Genomic DNA, 14,564 nt, shown 5'->3' with positions numbered 1-14,564 from the left:
TTCATGATAGCCTTGTTCATAAGAAGAAACCAGGAACCCATAGTTCTAGACCTGCTCCTCGTCATTTTGTTTTCTGCTGCGCCATTCTTTCGCCATACTCTGTTTGCAATCAAGGAAGGCGTACATCATGGGTAGGCAAACTAAGGCCCGGGGGGACGGATCCAGCCCAATCGCCTTCTAAATCCAGCCCGTGGATGGTCCTGGAACCAGTGTGTTTTTACATGAGTAGAATGTGTCCTTTTATTTAAAATGCATCTCCGGGTTATTTGTGGGGCTTGCCTGGTGTTTTTACATGAGTAGAATGTGTGCTTATTTAAAATGCATCTCTGGGTTATTTGTGGGGCATAGGAATTCGTTCTTTTTTTTCTGTTCAAAATATAGTCCGGCCCACCTCATGGTCTGAGGGACAGTGGACCGGCCCACAGCTGAAAAAGGTTGCTGACCCCTGGAGTACATGCTCCATTAGCAGCTATGGAAATGTGTCTGTGATGAAGCATCCTCTTTTCTCATTCATGCATTTGGACCCTGATCGAAACCATATGGTCTGGGGTCTACTTAGATGCCAGCTCAGCAGTCCTTTTTCTGATTTTCTACTGTTTGTCAACACACTGTTTATATTGGTACATGGAACCTTTCCACTGTTCCCTGCTTCCATGGGTGTTGGATCATGAGTAAAGTAGATAGAGTATTAGGTTTAGAAAGAGATGTTTGCACTGTAATTATGACCAATGCTTTTTTTCTAGAAAAATAGATGCCGGTACTCACCGTGAAGTTGTTACAGTATGTGCCACACTTTTTAACAACAACAAAAAGGGGTTCCAGAACTGCGTGTCCTTGAGTATCCCCTGAAAAAAAGCCCTGATTTTGACCTTCATCTTAATAGATTGTGACCACATTGCCCAACCCAAAGACTGGTTCGCATTTAAGCTTTGCCCCTAAACAAGGGGCTGTGAGAACAGTGGAGCTCAAGGCTGCCAAGCATTTAATGATCAGTTATTCTGCCTAGGACTGTTCATTAGGCAGAGTGAGGCAGCTGCCTCAGCTGGCACAGAGGTGTATGTCATGTGCCCCGTGTGTTAATTGCTGCTCTGAGGTGTGGTGGAGGACTGTTGTCCTAGCACTGTTATTTTAGTAAGGTTGTGCTGCCACTCTGAATGTAAATGGGTGGGGGCATTTGCCCTATTGCTACCCTGACAACAAGGCACAAACAAAGGGGCAGGGGGTCCAATTCAGTGGTAATCATAGTGGGCTCAATACCGCCCAAGTAAGGCACTTGTAACTTTCACTGGTTTCAATGGAAGAGAATTAAGCATGGGCTTAACTATTGCACTCTGTCATCAGTGGGGCTTAAAAGTGAACCACTTTTGGCTGAATTGTACCCAGCATAAAGACATCCATATTCCCCAATCTGCTTCACTGTTTAATGTATTTATGTGTGTACATTTCCAGGTCCAAACTGCTTTGCAGGAACCACCATCATTCCGGCTGGCATCGAGGTGAAAGTGGATGAGTGCAACATCTGTCACTGCCACAACGGGGACTGGTGGAAGCCTGCTCAGTGTTCCAAACGTGAATGCCAAGGCAAGCTGACTGCATAGGGCAAAATCCCAAGCAACAAGGAGTGTGTGTCCAATGTAACGGCTTCTACACTGCACATGTTAAATCTGCCAGCTGCAATAGGGTCACCAGCAAAACCTTTAAGGGTTTAACAAAAGTGAATATTTTACTAATGGGCAAGTTTTCTCCCTATATAGATATTTAACCTATCACAGCAAGCAGCACAGATTGATGGCTAGCAAAAGGACATCCTACAGAGGTTCTTCCTCCAACCTGCCAACTGAGTTAGAGCTCATTTTAGCTCTTCACATCTGTGACATCAATATCATTCATGGTTTTGTGAGCTTCAACATCTTCTTTCTTTTCCTCGGAGCCAGGGTAGTTGGAACACGCAAGTTAAATGAGGATGGTTCAGAAATGAAATGCACTTTTTAAAACCAGTGGGAGAGAGGATGCAGGAAGAAGGAGGACCTTCAAGAATATAATGGATGCACAGATATACAGCAACCAGGCACCCTAGGAGCCTTCTGTATATGTTATGCTTTCTCCACCACGTGGGGACAATTGAATTGAAGAAATGTATACACCATAATGACAAAGGATACAGTCTAAAGTGTCAGGCAACCAGTATATAGGTAGATAACCTCAATGTCCTTGAAATAGTTTATGTGACTCAAGAAAGCCAGCACTTACTGACATCCCTCCATATACCTTAATGCCTCCCCTTATGTTGCATTCCTGTTTCTTCCCACTCCACTTATTTTGTTGTAGGCTCTGTGAGGGAGGAAAGGGGAGAAGAAACGTTAAATTTCTACATTGCCAGCTTGCTCCCAGCCTCTATTTGACTATCAGAGAAGGGAAGAGGAAGCCCACCTGAGGCATGTAGCCAGACGCTACAGGTAGACTCCAGAAATAATGGCACCTTCTTTGCCCTCCCACACATACCAAGTTACATGATATTGAAAGTTGCAGTCAATAGGTTTTATGGGATAATAAATGAAATGATGTTGTAATAAATAACAAGATGGAAGATGAAAAATCTTTTTTAATAATTTCAGTGGCACCTTTAAGATCAACTAAATATAGGCTTTCAAGGTATGAGCTTTTGTGTGTAATACACACTTTGTCAGATACTCTGAAGCAGAGGTCGCTTCAACCTTATAACTGTTGATGACTGTTGTGGCGCTTGGTTCCACAGAGAAGGGCAGGACAGATCAACATGGCTATCCACCTGAATCTGTAATTATGGAAGGCACAACACTGAGCTGCATGAAATGGAAGTCCATCAACCTTGTAAAAAAAACTCGCACAGGTACAGACTGATATTTTATTTCTATCTAAATGCAAAAATTTGGATATTATACCAAAAGGTCTCAGAGCTTATATTTAGTTGATCTTAAAGGTGCCACTGGAATTATTAAAAAAGATTTTTTCATTTTTCATATTTATTATGACTATGACAAATCAACACGGCTATCCACCTGAATCTGAAATGATGTTGGAACAGGAAAACATCAATGATAGGGTTTCCATCCATGACTAACCGTTACATTCTTCATCAGTACTTTAAGGGGGAAACTATGGAAAATACACGTCATCCCAAATTCCTAAAGCATGGGACTTCAGCAGGCTCACATAAGGGATTGGTTTGACCATCTGTGATGTCTGAAACCAAAGTAAACAATCCCATGTAATACAATGTTGATTTCCTCCAGAGCTAAAATTCAATTTTCTCTGCAGTTTTCCTGAGTTATATCTGTATTTACCTTGTTTCACTATCATCTAGGTTTTGCCTCCAAAGACTGGTCCTCTGTGTGCCATTTCCAGCATTCACTGAAGGTAATGGCAGTATTTTGAACTAATTCAGTAAGACCAGGTTTTGGCACACTGCTCTTCCTCAGGAGCAGATCTGAATAGGAAACAGCTCTGCTTGCTGGCATTTTCTTGTACAGCAGTAAAATATTTGATGGAATAAACATGTTAGTGTCCAAAGCCTGTAATTGCCAAAGCCACTCTAGAAAGCTTAGTGGCAACAGCTAGCTTGCAGCATCATGGAACAGGTTGGAACTAGGTCCACAATTAACATATCCCACAGTTTTTCTTAAGAGCTTGGTGAGATATGCCTCATGCTCCACAGAGAGAGATTTGTATTCCTGGGAATGCGCTTGGTCTTCTTCTTGTCTCAGAGTAGGATCATCTTGCTAAGTGGGAAGGACGATTTTGCAACAGAAGGCAAGTATTGAGGGCCCAAGTTTGTGGAGGACTAGTAGTAAGCCTGCAGCAAATGTTTGTAGAGATGGAGGGCATATTAGTTGTTTTTTCCTCAAAATCAATTGATTGTGGGTAGGATTGCTTTGTTGGGAACTAGATCCAGCTTAAAATACAACCTTTACACCTTGCTTCAACAAACCACATTTCTCCAGTAGGCCATAGCTGCCATTGTCTTGCCTCCAACCCCATTAAGCCATGGTAAGGGATGGTGGAGAAAGCCAATTCCGTTTGAATTTAGAGAGGAACCTACTTAATTGGCACTTTCTGAAACTATTCAAAGGATGGTTACCCTCTGAAATCCACATATCTAAATTTTTCAGTGTAGTTCTCCAGCTATGTAATGCATCTGAAAACACATATATTAGTGAAAATAGCGTACATAAATGAATCACATTATTTTGCAACAATGTGCATATTGGGCAAAATTGCATATAAATGTGTGTATTATGAGAAATTTGCATTAAAATGCTGGCGAATTTTCATGAAGACTTTAAAAAGATTCAGAAATTAATGCGGAAGAGTGGAGAATGAAAAAATGAGAGAAACCAAAATTGACAGATCCAACCATTCCTCACCATGACTGCCAGACCATTCATGATTTCTCTCCCTCATCTGTCTCTCACACATACGCACACAACATGCAATAAGCACCTTGATTTCACTTCCTAGCCACCTGGTCTTTTCTTTCAGTTGGGGCTACACCATTCCAATGTTAGTGTTGTTATTAAGTTTTGAATGAGTCCAGTCCCACAGGCATTTCTCCCCTCCCCACAAGTCACATCCTTCTGTTTCTAACCAGGCCCAGGCCCCTGGCCTCAGAGTGCTCAGCTGGCCAGGTGCCTCGCTTGGACTTACGCTGTCATGACAAGACAAGACTCCCACCCAGACAAGCTCTGCATGGGCCTGTTTCTAACTATATATTCGTTGGTTGGTTGGTTGGTTGGTTGGTTGGTTGGTTGGTTGGTTGACTGACAGAAATTAGTTTGTAAGATTTGGCATGCAGGTCGGGAGCATGTAGGCAGCTGCTCACACATAAGCAAGCAATTTCCCCCCATTTTGGAGTGTGCGTCATGCATCACCCTGCAAGCAAGAAGAAGAAGAAGAAGAAGAAGAGTTTGGATTTGATATCCCGCCTTTCACTCCCTTTAAGGAGTCTCAAAGCGGCTCACATTCTCCTTTCCCTTCCTCCCCACAACAAACACTCTGTGAGGTGAGTGGGGCTGAGAGACTTCAGAGAAGTGTGACTGGCCCAAGGTCACCCAGCAGCTGCATGTGGAGGAGCGGAGACGCGAACCCGGTTCCCCAGATTACGAGACTACCGCTCTTAACCACTACACCACACTGGCTCTCGTTTCATCTTCAGAGCTCTCCCTCCTCCTTTCTAAGGGCATCCTCTTCTCAGTAATTTTATCATTGATTTCAGCTGCCCCCCCCAGGTTTATCATAGAAGAAGGCTTTTTGAACCTATGTGCTGTTAACTACAGCCACGTAATCATGGGTGCAGTAAAAAGATCACTAAACCAAACCTTTAACCTTAAAGTGGAGCCCTCCCTCTTCTAGCACACCAGACCCTGTAGTGCAGGAGGTCAGGGAATGGGAGGCTTAGAATAGTGCAGATGTTTTGCATACATGAGCTGATACTTCATTCAAACGTCTTTTGAGACGTAGAGTTGAGAAAGTCTTCTACCTTATTATTATTATCATCATCATCATCATCATCATCATCATTATACCGCCCTATACCTGAAGGTCTCAGGGCGGTTCACAGAATAAAATCAAAATATAAAACCACAAAATAAAAGGGTAGACCAAGGATAGCCAACATGGGGCTTGCTAAACGTTGGACTACAAATCCTATCAGCCATAACTCAGGGGCATCTAAGGGGAACCATGTTGGCCTCCCCGGAGTAGACAATTATGGGCTAGAAGGGTCGACAGTCCCATTTGGCATAAGGCAATTTCATATACTCATAGCACACCTAGCAGAGGGTGAAGTTGCCAAGTCTGAACAACAGAACAAGATTCTGGCAGGTAACCAGTATTTGGATCTCAAAAGCTAGCTCTTGCCAGGGTCCACCCGTGACCCAGCTGATTTGGTAACACTCTCCTCCCACCAAATTCTGCCCTGCCTATTCTGCTCATAGGAGAAATACATTTGAAATCATAAATGTATTTGGTAGCCCTAAATGCGTGTCTCACTGAGCAGTGCTGGTGATTAAAGCAAGCTATGATATATCCCACAGGAGAAGGCAAAACATGGAGAGAGAGAGAAAAGAATCCCAGCAAACAAAGGTAGGGTTGCTAAGCAAAACTGACTGCAGTGAAATGAACCAGGACAGAAGTTCTGCCAAAACCAGCACAAAAGTCAACATAAGACAGCTGGCAGCATGGGATAGGATCACCCAGTGCCCACCCAAGATATTTGGCTGCCTAAAGCAGTTTAAAGTCAACACTTTAAAGAATCATATTGGACACCAATTCCTGACTTCATATCCCGGTATTTCCTCCGCTCTTTAGAGGTGTGCCTGAGACAGGTCACTTCATCCTGCCAGGACGGGCTCACTTATGAGGCAGGGAGACGCAGCTGCCTTGGGTGGCAGAAGCCCCAGAGGCAGCACCCCAGCAGATGCCCTGCTCCCTACTGCTGCCATTGCTAGCAGAGAAGTGGTGCCAGTTTCTGGCACGAGCTCATGAAATATCACTGAAATCTCGCAAGAACTCATGGAGCACATGAGATCTTGCCAGAACCCACTGTTCACAACCTGAGTACGGGGGGCAGTGGGACAGCAGTGGGGTTTGAACCAAATGCAGCTGCCCTTTGAAATTTGGACTTCTCTGAAATCTGCAATACAGTTTCTGCAGCCAAAGAATGTATAACCCAAAAAAGTCTATTTTATTGAAAATAACCTGCAAAAATGCATTCTGTTAGGGGGAAATTACTTGCAAGATGCATTAAATGGCAAAGCTAGTTACAAATATGCATACGATGGGAGATGTGCATGTACATGTTTTTGGACATGTGCCTACGCAGTTCCATGTGGACTTCAAAAAAGCATATATGCCCAGAAACAGGGCAAACCAAAATGAGAAACAGAGAGAAACCCAAACTGATGAATTCACCCATCTCAACTTTTCATATATTTCAGTAGCACTTACCTGGTGCTTCGTTCCATTACATTTAGAGGAATTGGACCACGAGGGCAGGTTTTGTCCTGCAGAACCTTTTCCCATGGCAGAGAGCAAGGGGTTCTGGTGTGGGAAGGGCACTGCTAGGCAGGCAAAGAGGCAGACTTCAAGGTGCCTTGAGGACAGCTTCCCTGGATGCTTGGCAAGTTTATTTCCTCAGCCAGAGCCAGCATTGGCCCTCATCATCCTGCATCATATCAGGCAGCCCTTCTCTAATACACCAATTTGCAGCAAAGTTGGCACTTTGCTGTTGTGGCCATTAATTCACAAATGCGCATTTGTAAATCATTCATGAGCTGCTTCCCTCCTCCCTCACCCCTCTTTGTGATTTATTCATGTCCACAAAGAGCAGAAAGAAACATTTCCACACTTGCCATTCACTGAGAAATGCCTTCTGTGCTTTGTTCATTCTCCCAACCCCAACCCCCCTTCTACACACAAGTGAGCTAAGACCAGTGCAGGCCTGAGCATTCTCATTCCCTGGAATAAAAAATAAATGACATACCTAGGCGTTTGAAACACTATGAAAACCTTAAGTGGAGCCATGAAGTATAGCGGCCCATCTATTATTAAGGAACTACCATGTCCTATTGGGGTTGCGGGGCGCGTGCAGGGGGGGGGGGAGAACTGAAAGAAAAAATGCAATTGGCTGGGATCCATCAAAGCACAGGCACACTAAGAGCTGTCCAAATAATTTACTGAGGCACAGAAGCTTGAACGCACCACAAAGCAAGTTTTAGAAAGCAGCTACTCTTGGAGCTGGAGAGTGCCAACTGCTACGCAGGACCGCTGTGAGTAGCAGCAAAGAGCCTTTTCCTGGAATTTGACCACTTCAGGGGTCACTGCAAAACACTACCGTTTTTTTCTCCAAGGAAAAGAGCACCCTCCTCATAATTGAAAATGGACCTGAATGATCTTGTATACCACCATTTCCCCTGTTTTGTGCCTCTCCGAGGGCTGCTCTACACATTTAAGAAAAAGCACAAGGGGCACCACTTTAGAGGGCCAGTATAGATGCTTCCCTGCACCAGCAGAAAGCCAGCATGCCAGGGAGATGGGTTCTGTCCCAGCCATCACACTTTAGGCATGCAAGCAGGTTTTTGTATGTGGGAGGAAAACCTATAAATGTGCAGCTGCCATGATTCAGCCCCAGAAAGATTGGACTAGGTTGTTTTTCTGAATGGGTGGGTGGGTTTCTGCAACCACCGGAGCCACCTTAGGGTCTGCACCTTGTACACTTCCCTGATGAGACAATGTCTTTATATCCTGCACACCCTCTCTGAAGCATGATGAAGATAAGAGCGGCAGAGATGGAGATCATTAGTTACCCCTCCTCATGGCCATCAAAATACATGGGTGGCTGGATAGCTTCAGTAGCAGTCAGGGCTCTCGCACTGTGCAGTTAAGGGCAGACAGGTCATGTCCCATATGGTTTCTGGCTTCTGCACATGGGGAGGACTGCCAGATTGCGTAAAGCTGTGGAAGCACTTCATTTGTCATACCTCAAACGACAACCTAGCTACACTTACACCACCCTGTTTGAATGACCGTGCATTCTTACCACAAATTCATACAGCTGCAAACATCTAGAAATCAACTAGAATGGCTCCCTGGCGCAGGGTGAACTTCAACCCACCAGAAATGGTGTTGCAATTTGCAGGGGCCGGCCATGCTTCTTAACCATTCCAACAAGTTAGGTTATTAATTTCATTTACATCCTGCCTTTCTGTAGTGGAAATCAAGGTGGTCTCAGGCATTCTTCCATCCGGGCACTAACCAGACCCAGACCTGCTTAGCTCTAGCAATGATGCTCTATCATGTGCCTTCAACCCATGCTTGCAAGTCTGCCCACCCAGGATGACTCAGGGGAGCTATTCCCTGTCTGAAAATCATATGATTGGCAGATCCTGACCTCAGTCCCTCTGCACATACTTTTCCATTAAGTCAAACAATTTCAAAGGTTACAAAGCATGTGTGTCAGTGTGCAAATGAATACCATGATATGGGAGTGATGGTGGGTGCTCTGGAGGAAGGCAGGGCTAAGCTTCTAGATCAGCCTTCACCAGCCTCATGGTCTCCAGGTATTTTGGACCAGAACCGCCATCAGCTGCTGTGCTGGGTGGGGCTGATGAGAATTGTAGTCCAAAACATCTGGAGGGCATCAGGTGGGCAAACAGTGCACACAAGCCAGACCATTAGGGCCAGATCATCAGCTAGGTGCCCCCAGCCTCAGCTATGCCAAATCCCACTTGCAGAGACCAACTTGTGTACTCAAACAGTTGCTGAAACGCAGGGGGTTGTTTAGTAGGACTTTTGCTAAGAGGGTGCCTGTCAGCAAGGAGCCAGATTTTTTTTTTACACCTTTAAACAATAGTGTGCCTGAAAACTAGTGAAAACAAAAACAAACACTCTACTGTAAAAAATGGGATTCTAGAATACAATATTGAAAAAAAATATATTATTAAAAATTATTTTGTTAAATATAAAGTGTGTTATCCAGCAAACAATGTCTCTGGTGTCTTTCATCATCTCCAGACCTACCGGCTGATGCTTCTAATTCCTCATGATTTTCCCTGCTATTTTGTTTTAAAACAATCACAACCTAATTGGCCATGAAGAACTGGATGGGATGAAATAAGCTGAAACTTAAAACAAATAAAATAAACTTAATCCATATATTATGGAGGTACGGTTGGTTCCTGGGAGGGATCAGTCTGGAAATTGGGGTTCTGCTTTGTTTTGGACATTACCCTTCCTCCCCCCCCCCCCGAAGAGTTGAGTCTGCAGTCTGGGACACACTTTGATCCAGGGCTATTCAGGTGGCAAAGGGGATTCCAGGTGTCTTTTACCAGCTTTGATTGCTGTGCCAAAGTTGATCAAAGTAGTTGCCTATTCCTTTCCAGGCTCAATTCTTACCTCTAAAGCTTGGGGTCTAGACATTTAAAACACTGCCTCCTGCCGTAAGTGACCCATATACTGCATACTTGCACTGACAGAAATTCTAATGTCAACTATGAGAAGCAGGAGAGAATGCAATTAAACACTTATTTGGTTTTACAGCACAGCTCAAAATAAAATTGCAACAGGAAAACAAAGAAGCAAAATACCTCAGTATGAATATCCCTGACTGGTTTTGATCAAATCCACAAAACCTTATTTCCAATTCTCTTTCCACCTTTAAATTTGTTACTATAGCCAGGACAGTAACCAAATCTGGGCAGGGCAGGAATTCTATACCTTAATAGGGGACAATTTCAGCCAGTGCACCATTTTTCTCATCCCTGCTTGCATGACAAAAGCTGTATCTGCCAAAATTCTTTCTCCTACACAACAATTAAAGATACAAAAGCCTCATCTCCCTTGACTTCCCGGACACTCTAGCAGCCTGTGTCCCACATGTTGGCAATACCGCCTACATTTCTTGAATATTCAGAGGGGCTGCACCTGTCCTCTAGTGTGGGCAGATGCAAATGATGAGAGCGCTCTTCCACCTTTAATAGGAGAGGGAATTTCAGCAGCTTTAGCTTGTATGACAACACCCTAGGGGTTGCATAGTTGGATTATGATCATTCTGAAAATCAGTGACACATTTATACTGTGAAGGAGAAGCCCAAGTATTTTTTCTCGATCTATAATGCTAGCTTTTCCCATCCTGGACCATATTTCTAACCTTAATGCAGCCTAATCAGAGTAATAATTTGCCTCCACATTGCAGAATGCATTTGATACCTCTAGGGAAAGATGGGAAGTGCCATTAATCATTTAAACTAACTAATGGTTTGCTGAGTAATTACTGCTATCACTACTGTTTGTACAGTACTTTAAATATGTGCAACCCTAAATATGATAAAAACATTATTATTCTTTGTTGATTTGGGGACATGTTAAAATAAATACATTAGACAAAAAGCTATCAGTTTGACACACCTATATTGTGTAGCAACACAGATGTTACAAATGCATAAAATATTGCATAAATTGCAAAGTTATTATCATTGCAACTTTCCTTTTCATTGCATGTTTTGGTTTGGTAGCCTTCAAGTGACTGGGGTAATGCCTACACACTTTTGTGTCCTTGTAACAGTTGTGTAGAAGAGGGAATTTCAGGAGGTGTCATACAAGCTAAAATTCCTTATTCCAGACAACTGTTAAATGTGGAATAGCCCTGCCCTCTTTTCCATCTGCCCACCCTAAGCCAGGACCCTCTACTGCATCCCTGTGGTCCACCGTGTATTGTTGATCTACAACTCACATCGTGGTCATGCTGGCTAGGCCTTGTGGGAGCTGGAGTTCCGCAAGATCTTGAGGCCCACAGGTTAGCCACACCTGTTCTACAGGGTTGCAGCTTGACCTAAGGTGGCTTGAGAGAGCAGAATTACCACTATACAAATAGATGCTAAAACGTGGGTCTTGAAGTACTGAACATGGGTCCAAAAAGGCTGAAGGTTGTTTAAGATGCTGATGAAGACTGCTTGTGTCTACTTTCTCACCACGGTGGCTAACTTGTGGTTTTTGGACTGCATGGCATCAAACTGGAGGGTGGGAGGAACTCCAGTCAAAATTCTCTCTCCCTGCTCCCCAGAAAAGTAGGTGCCTAGCCTAACCTTTCGGAATATAATTAAAGGTGGTATAAAAACACAAGTAATAAATTAATAGTGTTTTTAGTTTGTTTGCATGGAGACCCATTCTGCCATGTAGCTTTGTAATCTGAAGTGGTACAGCAGCATCACCAGTTTACCTCTTTGGTGAGAATCATGACATGGCAAAGTGGGTTTGGTGTAATGGTGTGCACATGGAAATCCACCATAGGGCATAGTGCTCATTTGTTTTATCTCACTTCATTTTCCTTGTACGCAGAGTTGCTTTGCACATAGCAACATGCTGCAGGTGCATAACTTTGTAGGTGCAAATGGTCACCTAGTCCACCCCAAAGGCATTTGTTATTCAAAATATTTGGGCAAAGGGAGACATCATCTTGTAGACAGTCATCTTCACTTACTTAAACCCCCAAAGTCACTTCCACACATGTAGGTACAACTACTCTCCTTGGACTCAGTTCTCAACAGACTCACTGTAATTTATCTCCTGATTAGAAGAATTGTGGCTTTCTTCCCACCTTCATGCCTGTGCCTTTTCACTTTCCCTCCCTGATTTCTCTCAGGTAAAACAATTGACCTCCCTGTTGTGAACTGCAGGGATCCCACTCCAGGGTTGGTTTCCCAGACAACAAAAAGTTCATCCCCAATCACAGACATTAACCGTAGAGGCTGCTCAGTTTCAAATGTAAAAGGTTTCTTTAGCCTACTGGGTGTTAGGGAAACTGAAGAAAGCTTCCAAAGGCACTACCACAATCACAAAAGCTTCTAATCTACTCAGAAATCCTGGAGAAATGCTTTACCCTGAAAACTGAAGACCCGCAAAAGTGCCTCTGAGGAATAACTCAACAGAAGATAGCATCTCCTTGTAAATCAGAGATGCCCCTATTCAGATTGTGCACTACCTGGTATCAGTACCAACTAAGGGTGGACTATACATCTTTTAAATAATAATAGTAAACACTGGAAATCCAAATACATTTTCAACAACCTAACTCCAGAACATGAAAATAATGTACCATGTCAACATCTCCACACAAAACAATTGATGAAAAATGGCCTTAGAATGTCACTCAATAAGATACTAATAAGTCTTTATGTTATTATGAAGGAATGTGGGTGGTGCTGTGGTCTAAACCACTAAGCCTCTTGGGCTTACTGATCAGAAGGTCGGCGGTTCGAATCTGTGTGACAGGGTGAGCTCCCATTGCTCTGTCCCAGCTTCTGCCAACCCACCAGTTCGAAAGCACACCAGTGCACGTAGATAGAAACCACTGCGGCGTGAAGGTAAATGCCGTTTTCGTGTGCTCTGGCTTCCATCACGGTGTTCTGTTGTGTCAGAAACAGTTTAGTCAGACTGGGCACATGACCTGGAAAGCTTTCGGTGCGCAAACGCTGGCTCCCTGGGCCTGAAGCGAGATGAGTGCCGCACCTCATAGTCACCTTTGACTGGACTTAACCATCCAGGGGTTAAGTCCAATTTAAGGGAATTTCTCACAGAACAATTATCAGAACAATCCTCTGACAGAACAATCCTCAGAACAATTTAAGGGAATATCTCAATTTGCTTTCATGTTATTATTCCTTATCCAATGGGGTCATTTGCTTTCTTGCTTCAATTGCACCAATTCTTGCTTTTGTCAGCTGAATGCAATGGGATTCACTTGGGATTGTGACCCATAACACACTTAGCAGCCCTAGTCAAGATGGAGCTCCAAGCATATTATGTGCAGTAGTCTGATACAGATATATATATATAAATATATATATATATATAGATAGATAGATAGATAGATAGATAGATAGATAGATAGATAGATATAGATATAGATATAGATATAGATATAGATATAGATATAGATATAGATATAGATATAGATATAGATATAGATATAGAGATATAGAGATATATATAATATGGACTACTACTTTTCTACATAGAAGATACCTGCCAGTTTTGGTCAAGGCTGCGCTCAACTGTCAAGAGGTTCAGTTGGGCAGGATTCAGTTAATGAGTCCCAAGAGTGGAAGCCCTGCGCAAGGACTTCTGCTTGCACAACGGAGCTTCTTCCTCTGCTCACCTCCTTTATGTGCCCCCTGAAATTGGGTCAGGGGAACCACCAGAACAGCAAGTACAATTCCATCTGGCAAGGAAAAATTATGCAGCAAACACCATAGCATGCTGTTGAATTCCTCCCTAGGGCTTTTTCCGTCTGGGTTGAAGGAACAGTTGAGCAAACACAAACAAACATTTATAATGAAAGCCCCAAACTTAAGCAGTATCCATACAACCGCTAGGCATCCTCCAAAAAGTTATGAAATGCTATGACAATGGTCAGTCTACACCGGGGTAATGAACCTATAGCCCTCCAAATGTTGCCACCCCCCCCCCCATCATTGGCCATGCTGGCTGGGAAAGAGGAACAACCACAAGGTCATAGGATGGCTCAGTGAAAAAGAGGGCATTTAATCAAAGTGGATTCTAGGGGGTTCAGCAAGTGTAGCATATCATGGAAGCTAGAAGCACTAGGATTTTCCTCTGTGCACTGGTATCAAAGGGGCAGCAGCCCTGTCCCCTTTTGCATCTGTCCACTCCTCAAGGTCAGCAGCCTCCTAGGGGCAGCACTGCAGGCTGGTGTAGCTTGTTATCTAAAAGGCTGACTCTTTGGTTGTGAAGCCTCCATTTCAATGCAAGGAAGCTTTTGGCAAGCCACTCTTTGCCTCCGCTGTCCCACCCACAACATAGGGATAAGGATACAGATTATATTTGCAGGTATCTGAAGAAGTGTGCATGCACACGAAAGCTCATACCAAGAACTGACTTAGTTGGTCTTTAAGGTGCTACTGGAAGGAATTTTTTTGTTTTTATATTTGCAGGGTTATTTATGCGCTCTGAATGCTCAAAAGCACTATATAAATGCTAAAGAGTCAAGCAATGCCTGCATATTTTACAAG

At 43.6% G+C, this 14,564-nt stretch overlaps 1 protein-coding gene across 3 annotated transcripts in view; it reads left to right on the top strand.

Annotated features, from left to right (window-relative positions):
- VWC2L (von Willebrand factor C domain containing 2 like) overlaps positions 1 to 4,915 on the top strand; it is a 123,008-nt gene extending 118,093 nt beyond the window's left edge. For all 3 annotated transcript variants that reach the window (XM_083714910.1, XM_083714912.1, XM_083714909.1), the window contains 2 exons: positions 1,450 to 4,763; positions 4,804 to 4,915. In XM_083714910.1, the coding sequence (XP_083571036.1) occupies positions 1,450 to 1,598 (149 nt within the window). In that variant the 3' untranslated portion in view covers positions 1,599 to 4,763; positions 4,804 to 4,915. The remainder of the gene's footprint in view (positions 1 to 1,449; positions 4,764 to 4,803) is intronic.
- The last annotated feature ends 9,649 nt before the right edge of the window (positions 4,916 to 14,564 follow it).

This window comes from Podarcis gaigeae (genome assembly GCF_964106915.1).
Source record: "Podarcis gaigeae genome assembly, chromosome: 1".
Classification (NCBI taxonomy): Eukaryota; Metazoa; Chordata; class Lepidosauria; order Squamata; family Lacertidae; genus Podarcis; species Podarcis gaigeae.
This window is presented reverse-complemented; position numbering and strand designations above follow the sequence as displayed.